At 44.0% G+C, this 11996-nt stretch overlaps 1 protein-coding gene across 1 annotated transcript; it reads right to left on the bottom strand.

Annotated features, from left to right (window-relative positions):
- Positions 1-10302: 10302 nt before the first annotated feature.
- Positions 10303-10935, bottom strand: LOC26514850. Its single transcript, XM_014911860.3, has 2 exons — positions 10818-10935; positions 10303-10768 (listed from the first exon to the last, which is right to left on the bottom strand). The coding sequence occupies exons 1-2, from the start codon at positions 10839-10841 to the stop codon at positions 10445-10447; spliced, it is 348 nt and encodes a 115-aa protein (XP_014767346.1). The 5' UTR covers positions 10842-10935; the 3' UTR covers positions 10303-10444.
- Positions 10936-11996: the final 1061 nt, after the last annotated feature.

The raw sequence follows: 11996 nt of genomic DNA on the forward strand, positions 1-11996 counted from the left end.
GCGGCAGTGGCAGTGGCAGGGGCAGGAACAGGGCGAGGAGTGCTCGAGCAGTTGCCCCGGGCAGCGAGGGGAGTTGCAAGACTCATTAGCATTTTTTGCTGGCGGTTGCTGGCTTTTATTATATGCATGTTTTTTCCTTCGTTTCTTCTTTTTTTTTTTTTTATTGATAATTTATGCAGTCGCACTTGTGGGTTGTAAATCGTTTGATAACACGCAAAACTTGCTAACGGAAAGTGCCAAAAAATGTGCCCAGAGGGCTAACACAGAATTCGGCGATGGGTACTCCTTAGTTCACAGATGGATGGTTCAGAGCCTGGCCTGTCACACAAATGTGGGGTGGGGGTTACTCAATCGAACAACCAACCCCCTGATGTATGTTATGAAACTTTTAAAGTGCACTTCTAACGAATATTGACATTTGGACTTTTGAAAACAAGGTTACACTCTTAGATGCCAAACAGTAGGATAATTTTAGTATTCGCTCTTTTAATCCTTGGATGAACACACTCTTGGATGTGAGCTGTGTTTTCGACGCCTGTCGCTTGAAGGTTTTTTGTGTGAAAGCCAGTTGATATTGTCACGATGCCATAAAAATATGTGAGAAGTTCCCCATGCCATCCGCACAACAACTATCTGTCCCATTATGAGCGTTTATCACCTCGTTGTCCCGCACCACCATTGTTGTCTTTTCCCACCATTTCGGCGAGCTGCGTTGGCTCGTTGTTTGTGTCGTTTCTGATGCTTTGGCCGTTATTGTTATTGCGTTCGTGTATTGTATTACCATATCTATTCGATCCCGGCACTACTTAAGTTCTATTGTACGCCTGGGTCACATGTGAGCTTCCCTCTCTTTCAGAACACCGAGAAAAAATTGCAGAATGCAAAAAAGTCTGTATTGTCTGTCTATAATGTGAGGGGGTATAGATGCTCCTATTTCTCGCTGTGTCCCTGTATCCCTGCCCCACTTCCTTGGCCTCTTTGCTGCAAGTATCTGTGTGACTGGGCCGGAGTGGACAGAATGTGCCAGGGGCAACTACTAAAAGGGGCAGTCGTAACATATAAAGAATAAAGAACCCGCAGCGGCGGAAGCCTAAGAAATGGCAAACATGTCACAAACAAACGTCGCCGTTTTCTAGACAAAAACCACAAAGCCATGCCAAAGAAGTGCAGGGCGTCGTGGAATTTCAAACAAATGCAGGCTGAAGGTACATATGGGAGGGGGACACTGTCAAGGGATGCACAAATAAAAGTGAAAAGTTGCAATTCCCTTGCAAGAACCTTCAACAGAGCACTCATATTCAGAGGTTTATATCATTCTCGAATTTAATGTTTTCCTTATCCACGCTGGCTGGTATGGCTAATTTTTATAATGGGATCTATGGACTCGAAAAACGAGCGTGTCTGATGGAGACAAGGCTCGAAAAATCATTGCCTTCAGGCCTAATTCCACGCCCGTCGCTAGTTGTTCATTAAAGCCTCGGCCGACGCCCCTTCAGGCGTTTGTGGGCGGTCCTGGCACGTGCCATAAATTCGGGTGTAAATGGAGCATGCCCAGAACTGTATCCTGTATCCAGGCTGGCTTTGGCGTTATCTTACGATAAATTGCTGTCTTAGTTTTGTGGGCAGAGACCCACCCCCATCGGAGCGCCGGCAAAGCACTCCCGTCCTCCCAAAAATTAATATTAATTTGGAGTGTGTATTATTATATTACACGGCAGCAGGGGCAAACGAAACTTTGACATGGACGTCCTGACGTCTTATTAAATATGCACGAAACCAAATCAAAAGTTTTTAGTGAAAGGCGGCTGGGCTTGGAGGGGGAGGCCACGAGCTGGGGGCGGAGGCCGAGGCTGAAACCTGAATGGCCTGACAGACTGTCTTCATCCCCATTTTCTGGTTAAGTCGGTTGGCTTTGGCCTGCCTCCGCCCCTTGGCAATAAAAAGTAATTAAATTTCTGGCTTTGCCTTTCTGTTGCCAATGGCAATATGCATTTCCACTGCTGCAATTTCGAGACTTACATAAAGCGGAAGCCGAAACTCTAGGGAGGCGATGGCGGTGGCGGGGTAGCAATAATGGCTCTAAGTTCAAAGCTGTTTTTTGGCAACGGGCATTTATAATTAGTAGCTAAAAGTTTGCCAAAAAGTTGGCTTCCAGCCTACATTAGGTTATTTCAATTAATTCTCAGCTTTGATGCTTAGCTCAAAATATTTCCATAAAGAAAACTGTTCGTGGCCATCAAATAAATTGAAAAATATTACTAAAGAATAACAAAACACATTCATTATTATCTTTTGCCAATTTACCTCAAGGTTCTGCGTTTTAATTAAGAATCACCATCGGAAACCAACGAAACTCCACGACCGTGCCTTCCCTAATCAAAGTGAATTAGGCTTGGGCATCGCCTCTTTGCCGACGCGGACAGGAAATTGAAAAACATTTGATTTTCAAAAATTCCCTACAAGAATTTCAATCGATAGGTCTTTGATCTGGGGCTGCACCCGCGTCGTCCTCTCTCCTCGACCTTCCACCACTCCACTCTATCTCCAGCCTATCGTTGTTCATTGCGATTTGTTTGAATCTTTCATTAGACGCACCTAAGAAATTTTAACCCGAACCCGGCCCCGAGTCATGTTGCCTTTCATCTCCTGGCAGTTTGGTAAGAACAGCAGCGCCAGCGACTTGGCCATGCCCATGTGCTATCGAGATATGATGCACAGAAAGAAAACAAGGGTATTTCGAGGACTCGCCATACTATTTCAAGAAAAAAAAACCAGAAGTCGTACGAGATGCTCCGTTCTAATAAACCTAAACTACAAAATGTAACCTAAATTCTATTATAATCTTTTTGTTAGTGCAGAAACGCTATCAAAATTGCCGTGCTCTTGTGCCTAATTGCCATGGCATTGTGGGCGCACCCTGAGCATCGGGATCTATACTTTTCGGGCACGGCAACGGGAGCCCAGAAGAGCCAAATTACGAAATGTTTGCCCCAAGGCAGAGCCCAGACAAGGTGTTTACACCACACGAATGCCTCATCCCATCCCCATCCCTATCCCCATTCTGTAGTATTTTTTGTTTACCGCAAAAACTACTCTCCCAACTGAAACCGAATGAGAATGGCAATTACGTGAACGAAAGTTGGCTAAAGTCCCAGCACCCCCGGCCTCCTGAGGCACGAACCCGTCCATTGGCAGGCGTTTAAAATATTTGAACAGACGGTAGACAATTGAACATGGCCCATACAACATACGACGGACACCGACGGACACTCACGGACAGGGAAGCGGACGGGACGGACAGACTGGCGGGAAGGCATCAAGGGGGCAGGTGGAAAACACGCAGCTACAACTATGGGAACAGCAGGCCAGTCAGGCAGCCAGCGCATAAAAATTTATAGAATATTTACGTGTGGCAGCAGCCTTTTACCTTTTGCCTCTTACCTTCTTATGCCAGCCATGCCTCTGGCTGAAAGGCTCCGCTCCTAGTTGGCCACGTTTGAGGGTGTCAGGCAACAGTTGCCGAAAACAGTCGGCACATAAACTGCAAAATGCACGAGCGGAGGCTTATTTGGGCGCCTTTCGTTAACAAGTGAATGGATTGCAACCTTTTCACAGGCTCCTGCTAGGTCGATGAAACTATTTAAGTCTTTAAATTAAAAGTTTTTGTTATCGAACACTTTGAAATTTATAATGATACTTGATACTTGGCTCTAAAATATTTCCCCTTGAAAGGCTCTAATTGCTATTTGAATTGCCTGAAAGTTTATGTTTCAGCCTCCTTAAGTCTTTAGATCTTTCATGCATGTGTAACACTTCTTAGCTAACCCCTCATGGTCTCTAATTAAGTGAGTTTAGTCTGGCAAGTTGTAATTTTTGGCAAAAATTGCAAACCTGACAAGTTTCGGTGTCTGGAAGCCCTCGAAAAGACTGTTCCGGAATAAAAATCGAAGCTAAAGCCACCCCTTGCCTGAAGTGGCTTGGAAATAAATGGGAAAATCGACTTGAGTTAACAGCAGGTGGCTGACAGACTAACAAACTGACTGCCTTACTGGTTGGGCTCACTGGCTGACTGGAGAGCTCTCCCCTCGGGCCAAAGTTATCCGAAATTGAGGAGAAGCTAAAAGTTATCTGTCTGCCAAAGCACCACCCTCCAGCACGGCTGAGTGGCTAAATTCATTTGGCAGCCAAATGCAAATTATTACAACTTACTTTACTTTTATATATATATTTTTTTTTTGCCGTTTTTGATTCCCTTACCGCGAGGGGGAGTCTGAAAATTATTTACTTCAGTGGAGGCGGAAATTCCGCCAGCTTGGCAGAAGTTCCGTCCGTTGCCCGTCCGAAGGGTTGCTGCCAACTTTTTGGGCCAACTTTCCACGTGTGAGGGGTAAAAAGTGCCGGGGGGTTGGTGAAGTGAAACAACTTTGACTTCCGTATGTAGTCGCTTATGATTTGCTTTTAGCAACGTTCAAGATAAAGATATCGGGCCCGTTTCCTGGGCCCTGGTCTCCGCATAGCACTGCTTTATAAATCATTCAAAGGGGTTGGTTGCCAGTGGAAGTGGAAGTGGCAGTGGAAGTGACGGCGATAAGGAATCCCCCATGCCCAAGATTTTCAACAGTCTCTTGTGCATTTTCTCAGGTCCTCACCCTCGCAATTGTCATGTAAATCAATGCAACTGGCGCGCATCGCTTCCAAAATTCATTTCCATAAGCTCTCACCCGTCTCTTTCGTTAGCCCCTGGTCCCGTCTCTTTCACTGGTTCAGTCGGGCGGCCTGCATTTTGCGCTTAAATAAAACCAATTGAAGCGTAAATCTTTCACGTCGTTCCTGCAGTCGATAACAAAACGAATAATGAGTGAGAGCTCTCTAAAATTGAGGGGGAAAATGAAATATTCGGAGGGCGGCAAAGGTGGGAGGGGCTAAGAGCCGGAAAATGGAAAATGGGAGGGTAGGGAAGTATGTACGTGCAAGAAACATCAATATTCAGTACTTAGTTTCTGGGTGAATGCGAGCATTAATAGATTATTTTTCAGGCATGGACTTATCCCAGGAATTCCAAGGACAAAATTTCAAATAACTCAAACATTCTTAATCCAACAGAAACGTATTGAAATAGCTTTCCAGAACGAGGCACTATTTCGAGTGGAATATAAACTGGAATATAAAAAAAGTAGTATTGATTTTACTCTTGAATGAGTAACTATGTAAGAGCCGTAAGCCCTTAAAATGTATTGCCTGAAACCCACTTTTAACTTTTCGAAGAGACTGAAAAGGAAACCAGGGTAAGCCTTTGTCTAGCCCCAAAACATAATCTCCACAAGTTCAGCTCCAATTCCACTGACACAAGGGGATCGGGAATCGAATTCGTTGTGACTTTAATCTCTTGCGAAAGGGCATTATGGTCGTCGTATTAATTTCCATGCCGGCGATCTCTACTCCTACGGCTTAGGCTTAATTCGAATACGTCGGACCTGTCCCTTCCATTTTCTGCTGCACCGCCGCCAGTGCGGCTTGTCCATGTTCGCTGGCCGGTCCGCCGATGGCTTGTATTTCAATTAAATCGCTTCGAAAACAGAGAAACGTAACCTGAAACGCGGCACATTTTATTGATAGGCCTGCCGGGGCAACGTGCCAGACGCGTAATTGATGTGCGCGATTTAAGCGCAATTGATAAGCAGCCCGAGTCCGAGAGTCCAAGTCCGTGGCCGAACCTGAATCGGAGACGCAGGCCATAAAACGTAGCTAAGAGCCCATTGCCATTCCCATTGCCATCCCAGGTACCCCCTTCTACTCCCTGAGGCTGCTTTCCTGTTTGGGCCATCCCTCTTCCTCGGCCTGTCCATTAAAAAGTCAGCAACTGTAGCTAATTAAAGCGACGTCTGGGCGAGTCGAGAGCAAAACTCGAATCAAATTTGGCGCATATCAAATTATGAACACAGCTGGCAGCAATTGCCGCCAGAGCGACAACCTGACGCATATGGATGGGCCATCATCCTCCAAGTCATATTATGCCTATAATTCAGGACAGTGAAGCCATGCTTGGAGTCTCTAAATTAAGGGTGTGTGAATGGGATATTGTAAGGAAATCAGCATGAATGCAATAGGACCTCGTTCTGGCCATTAAAACTCCTGTCCCTTGAAGTTTTTTTTTCCATTGCGAGTTCACTGTGTGGCACAGTTATTGCCAACGGTACGCCGACATATGTGTTATTGGTAAAAATAATGAATAATCTCCGGGGAATCATTCGCTTCCTGCTCGCTGCCCCCTGGCTTCTCTCTCACGCTCATTTACATTGTACCACTTCCTCCTTTTGCCTAATTTTGAAGCGTTTCCGTTTAATTACGAATTTTGCTCTGGAATCAAAATAGATGCGGGAAGGGTCACCGGGCCAGACACCCAAGCCTGAAGTCCGAAGTCCATAGACCGTAGATAGACCTACCCGTGTGCTCATCCAATACATTTCCATACGCACGTATTTGTTTAGTAAATTTTGTTTTCCTAGGCACGTCGTACACCCCAACCCCCATCTTATCCACTTGAATGGACCTTCGTTTGCTCTTATCGATGTTTGTCTAGTTTATGTGCCGTGTTTTTGTTATTTTTTTTTTTTGGTTCGTTCTTTATTTTTCCAAGTTTTGTTTGCCTGCAACACGTTGAGCTCAAAGGAGAAGGGCCCAGAAGTGGCAGAGTGGCAGAGGATGAAGTCAAGCTGGGCTCGAGCCGGTTGAAAACCCAAATGCGACACGACCACGACTCAAATTTCCTTAGACAATCACGGTGGTGGAAGATGCCCAGCGATGAGCTTGAAACGGAACGGAATATCGAACACGATATAGTAATCCCCCTGGCGGGAAAAAGATATATTGCCACTGCCTGGGTGTTTGATTGCAGGAGAAGGCCTAAAAGGGAAAGTGAGACGCCGGGACGACAGCTGCGGGCGGATAAACAGGTTCCTAAATTGGGTTTCCAATCAGGGTATCATCAAAGAATAATTTGAAATATAAGGATATAATGAAAGTGATTAAATATCCCCATGACAACTATGGAAGTGGAATGTCAACACCCTATTCAATTAGATAACTACCAAAACACATTTTTTGGCAATTGTCGAGTCCGAAAAACCCCAAAAATCCAAAATCAAATACATATGTTCCAGAAAATCACTTGTTTAAACTTAAACAAGAAAATAAAAACCAAATAATAATGCCACAATATCTGGGAACTAAAACAATACAGCTTTTTAAATAATTTCCTCTGAAAACCCATTATTATGGCAATCTTTAAACTGAAATATGCGCATTTTCAGACAGAAACATTCCTTAAACACTTCTTAAATGGTCAGTAAACTAAGGCCAAACAGTTTCCACCAGCAGCGCAGCCAACTAAATGTGGCAAGCACCATTAAGGATCTTATCTGCAGGCCCTTAGCAAAAACATGAAACATTCCCGAGAGCTCTTATCGCGCTCCTTGGCTCCTCAACTTTGGTCATTCCACTGTGCCGCAACCAAAAAGTTTCCCCGTCAAAGGAGCGGGGCAGGAGAGCCGGTGGTGGCCCATGGAAACAGCCAACTTTTAGCGAAGGCAAATGCCTAATAGACATTAGTCCGAAACCTGCTGACATGGCGGGTCTCCGGATCAGGGATCTGGGTTGAATGGCGAGTGGAATGGTATTGCATGGTCGGCCTTTATCCTTGGTCTCGATTTGGCTATTCTTGTACCTTTCCAGATACTCTTACTTAAGAATCTATTCATAACCTTGGCATAAATCTAAAAGAAAGTGTATATAACAAAAGTCTGCAACAGCAGTTTGAAAAATGTGTTTCCTTTTGCCATTTCCAGAGTATTTCAGGACTCGACACCACAAAAATTGTGTGTTCCTCATGCCACCGTTGATTTGTTTGTGGTGTTGCATTACAAGTGGAAATTTTCAGTTTTGCAGCAATTTTGTTTAATTTCTTTTCGGCTGCCGCACGCCTCGAACATAACGAGCGTGGTTAATTGTAACCGTAGACATTGTACATACGAGCCATGTCGCTATCCTCGCAACCGGGGGACACATATAGGCTGCCCCCTGGGCCATCAAGTCACGACCCCACCCTGCCGCCCCGACAGCCGTCCTGCGTGGTTGTTACCATAATGTCGGCGGCCCCGCGTTTTGTTCGAGTCTGTGGCAAATGTGTCATTAGGCATGTTTCATGACCCTTTGTCATGCACAAATAATTATAATTTAATACACTTGCCAGCAGGTTGTCGAACCAGGAGAGGGGACTGCGCTGCCCGGGGTGGGTATACTGAGTTGGTGAAACGGACGTCACCCCATAGTTTAGATTTTTGTGTATGATTTTTTGTGGCAATACCCCTTAGTTGTAGGAAGATTTCTACGGATAGCAATGAAAAAATAGAGGCAGTTGGCTTAAATGTAAACGAAGTGATAAGATGTTTGATTAAAGTAGTATATTAAGGCTTAAATTTCATTGGGTGTACTAATATAAATATACATCTATCAACCCTTAAACTAGATACTTCTTGAAGTTTAATTAATTTTTTTTAAATTAATCTGAAAACCTTTCTTCCCTTTTGAATTTCTTCAACTTAATGAAGCAACTTCAAAGTCCTCAGTTTCGGAGGAGTGATCAGATATGATTAAACATTTCTATACCGAGTATTCCCACCGTCGACTCCCAAGAATCTGCGATAATCTGGCCATCAAAGAGATTCCCTCTGGCCCCCCCTTTCGAATGCTTATGTATTTTTGCCCGGATTTCTGCTCTTCGCATTCTGTTGCCGTCGCTGTGTTTTACTTTACTTTGTGCCACATAATTGCCAACAATTTGCTGAAGTTGCCAGCACGAGTGCGCCGCCTGGCAATTACGAAAGGCGCAGGATGTGTTTTAGTGTTGGCCCAGCCCCCCAAATCCGCCTTCTCCCGCTCATTTGAGCCAACCCCCCGCTTTCGGCCATCCACCCATCTTGTCGCATCTAATTTGCACAGCTCGCGGCGGAATATGAAAAGTTTGTCTTGGCTAATTTGCTTTATGGCATTTTAATTGTATTTGCCCAGTCTGGGAAAATGCTGACTGCTGACTGCTGGCTGATTGCCGTCTTACTCGATGCTGAGCTGGCTGCTGAAAATTTAATGAGCTTATGAATTTCAAATGGATGTTTGCCCACTCAATGCACCTGAGCTAAAAGGTATCCCCACTTCCATTACGGTTTGAGTGTGTGTCTGTCTTGGGAGATAGTTCCGCGCCTTTGTTTTGTGATAACCCCATTAGGCAATTATCGATAATTTATGAAAGTAATTGAAGCCCCCCAGCATATGTGTCTGGGGGCTGGAGGTCTGGAGGTCTGGAGGTCTGAAAGTCTGGGGCCTCGTGCGTGCGTATCTACGTATCTGTGTGTGCTGAAAACACATCACAAATGAGCACAGCAGGGCCCGCAGAGTGCAAATATAATTCTTATAAATAGACAACAACAGCGGCCCTTGTCGACAGTTGGCAATCATCATCGTCAACCAACTAAGCAAACATAACAAGAACCAGAAACAGAAACAGAGGCAGTCGAACACATCGAAGATTGCCATACTCTCTTCATAATGACAATAGTTTTGAAAAATCGATTTTGAAAACTATTCACTAAAATATGTTAAAAAAAAGGTACTATCTTTTTAAAAAAGTACTTGTTTTCAAAACTGATATTCAAGGATATTTAAAAACCTTCTTGGAAACATGAAACCTTCGGAATGACAGAAGAAGGCATAGTATACCATAAGACTTGTATGGCATTGCCATAGTTTTCCCCCAAAATCCATCGTCTGTCATCCCCCAACTTGCCACCAAAAACGAGACAGATAGAAAACATGTCAATATTGGCGTCGAGAGAGAATTGTCATTAATGAAACCAAATAAAAACATTAAATGCTAGCTGGCATGGCAGAAAAACACATTCATGTGAAATACACAAAACTGAACTGAACAGAAACAGAAATTTTGTGTATTTGCAAGCACATACATTTACTATTTGATATGTGGGGTCTGTATTTGCCTGGAAAAGTTGTTTCACAAATAAATAAGCGCTTCGAAATGGAAACATTCGCTCCATTGCCCATAAATATTTGTTACCGCTTATGTTGATTCAAATGGTTTGGATTGTTGTCTGATAGATTGTTCTATGAATAGATGGGAGGGAACGGTGCTATCGTGTTTTGTGGAAATTGGTATTTTTTTTTTTGGGGAGTATACATTCAGTCACGAAGATAATGAAATCATTCTAAGCTTTAATAAGGGCAACTAGAAAGCAAGATTTAGTCATCATTTATTCTTATTCACCAAAGTCTCAAAATAATTTAGTAGATCCGGTTTTCGACCAAAAACATCAACGCCCCACAAAAACAATCTTCAAGGTTGGGCTAATTATTTTCATAATTTATTGACTTACACTCATCCAACCGATGATTTCAGAGCGTTTGCTCCGATTCGTTTTATTGAGAACGTCCCGTTTTTAGGTCCTTGACTATCTCCCTCATAGGTATACCGAGTTCGATACCCATTTGATCCAGATTTGTAGATTACAACCAACGTGCCTGCATGCGGGCTCTGAAACCTTTGTTGGATTTCACCTTCGACCTGTGGATTTCCCTCACCATCCTCAGTCGTCGATTCCCTTCGCGAGGCCAATCCATCTGGATGAGTGATTTCCAGCTGGTATCCTTCTCCAGCAGCAGTTTTCGTCCCAAAGGAGTTAATCCAAAGAACCAAAATCCACTGGGAATTGGCAAGTTACCAAAAATCCAGTAACGACATTAGGACTCACCAATGCGATTAACTTGGCAGACATGATGTTGTGGGTAACGCCTTCCAATTGCAACTACCCGACAAGCGTCAAAATATTTTGATTATTTCGTTAGAATGAACCTGAGCTAAACAAGTTTCGGTTGCAAATCAGTGATTAAGTGAGATCACAAGTCGCAGAACCACATTGAAGTTGTTTGCACTGAGTCGAATCTCTAATTACCTTTTTTTATTCAAAAGTCCATGATGGTACAAAAAATACTTAGCTCTATTGATAGACTTTATTCTATAAAAAAATGCACTCCCCACAAAAAGAACGTGACTAAATTGAATACTAAATTGTTGTGTATTTATGATCAGAATGAATTGCATTTTCCAATAAGGAACCGACAGAAATTAAATTAATTATTTTGACAGCCTGAAAGTGTTGAGTGGGAGTGGGGCAAGCTTTCGTATTCATTGGGGACGGGTCCAAATGAAAATGAATTCTCTGAAACGGCATCTTTGATTTCCCGGAGTCCCGTCCCGTATACATATCTTATCGAACCGAAGTCTGGCACACACAAAGTCACCTGTTCGATGTCTGTGTTCCCCCTTTTAGCGGCCGGCATGTGTCTGCCTATCACTTACCACCTCAATTTTCCCGAAAAACCAAATGCATCTAATAAATAGGCTCACAATTAACAAGTTCCTAGTGATTTATGCCGACGTCGCCGGTTCGCTTGGGTTGTTTTTTTTTTTTTTGGTTGTTACTTGGGCTGGGTTCGGCGTTCGTTGTTTGGTGTTTGGTATTGGGTGAACGGTGTTCGGTGTTCGGGTCTGGGATTTTATGGGCACCCCCCGGCCATGCCATGGAACAATGCAAGAGATAATTTTTTACGAGCCACTCGCCGGGCTGCCATGAATTCGAAGAGTTCAAACGCCATATGTTTGGGATAAGGAATGGGCTGGCAGGCAGGTATGGTACTCCCTGCTTGGAAAATAGGACCCGTAGACAGTTTTGCCTTCACGGGCCGCGTGTGCAATTAAACGATTTCGGGAAGGGCGTTGGGCATGCGCTCAACCTTGACAGGGAATCTCATTAAGCAGTTAAGTCAACAGAATAGCTCTCAGAGCCCAGGGCCCCAGAAGGCCCTTAAGGAAGGGTTGTCTTCCAGGGAAATTTAGTTTTGATTCGCTGGATATAAAGCTGGCTCTTTGT

The sequence above is a fragment of the Drosophila ananassae genome, chromosome 2L (genome assembly GCF_017639315.1).
Source record: "Drosophila ananassae strain 14024-0371.13 chromosome 2L, ASM1763931v2, whole genome shotgun sequence".
In the NCBI taxonomy this organism is placed as follows: Eukaryota; Metazoa; Arthropoda; class Insecta; order Diptera; family Drosophilidae; genus Drosophila; species Drosophila ananassae.

Excerpts from the sequence above, each read along its gene's own strand:
- LOC26514850 (XM_014911860.3), bottom strand. The coding sequence starts at position 10,841 with ATGTCTGCCAAGTTAATCGCATTG. Across the intron at positions 10,769-10,817 it reads CTGCCAAGTTAATCGCATTG|TGGATTTTGGTTCTTTGGAT; the intron begins GTGAGTCCTAAT and ends GCCAATTCCCAG.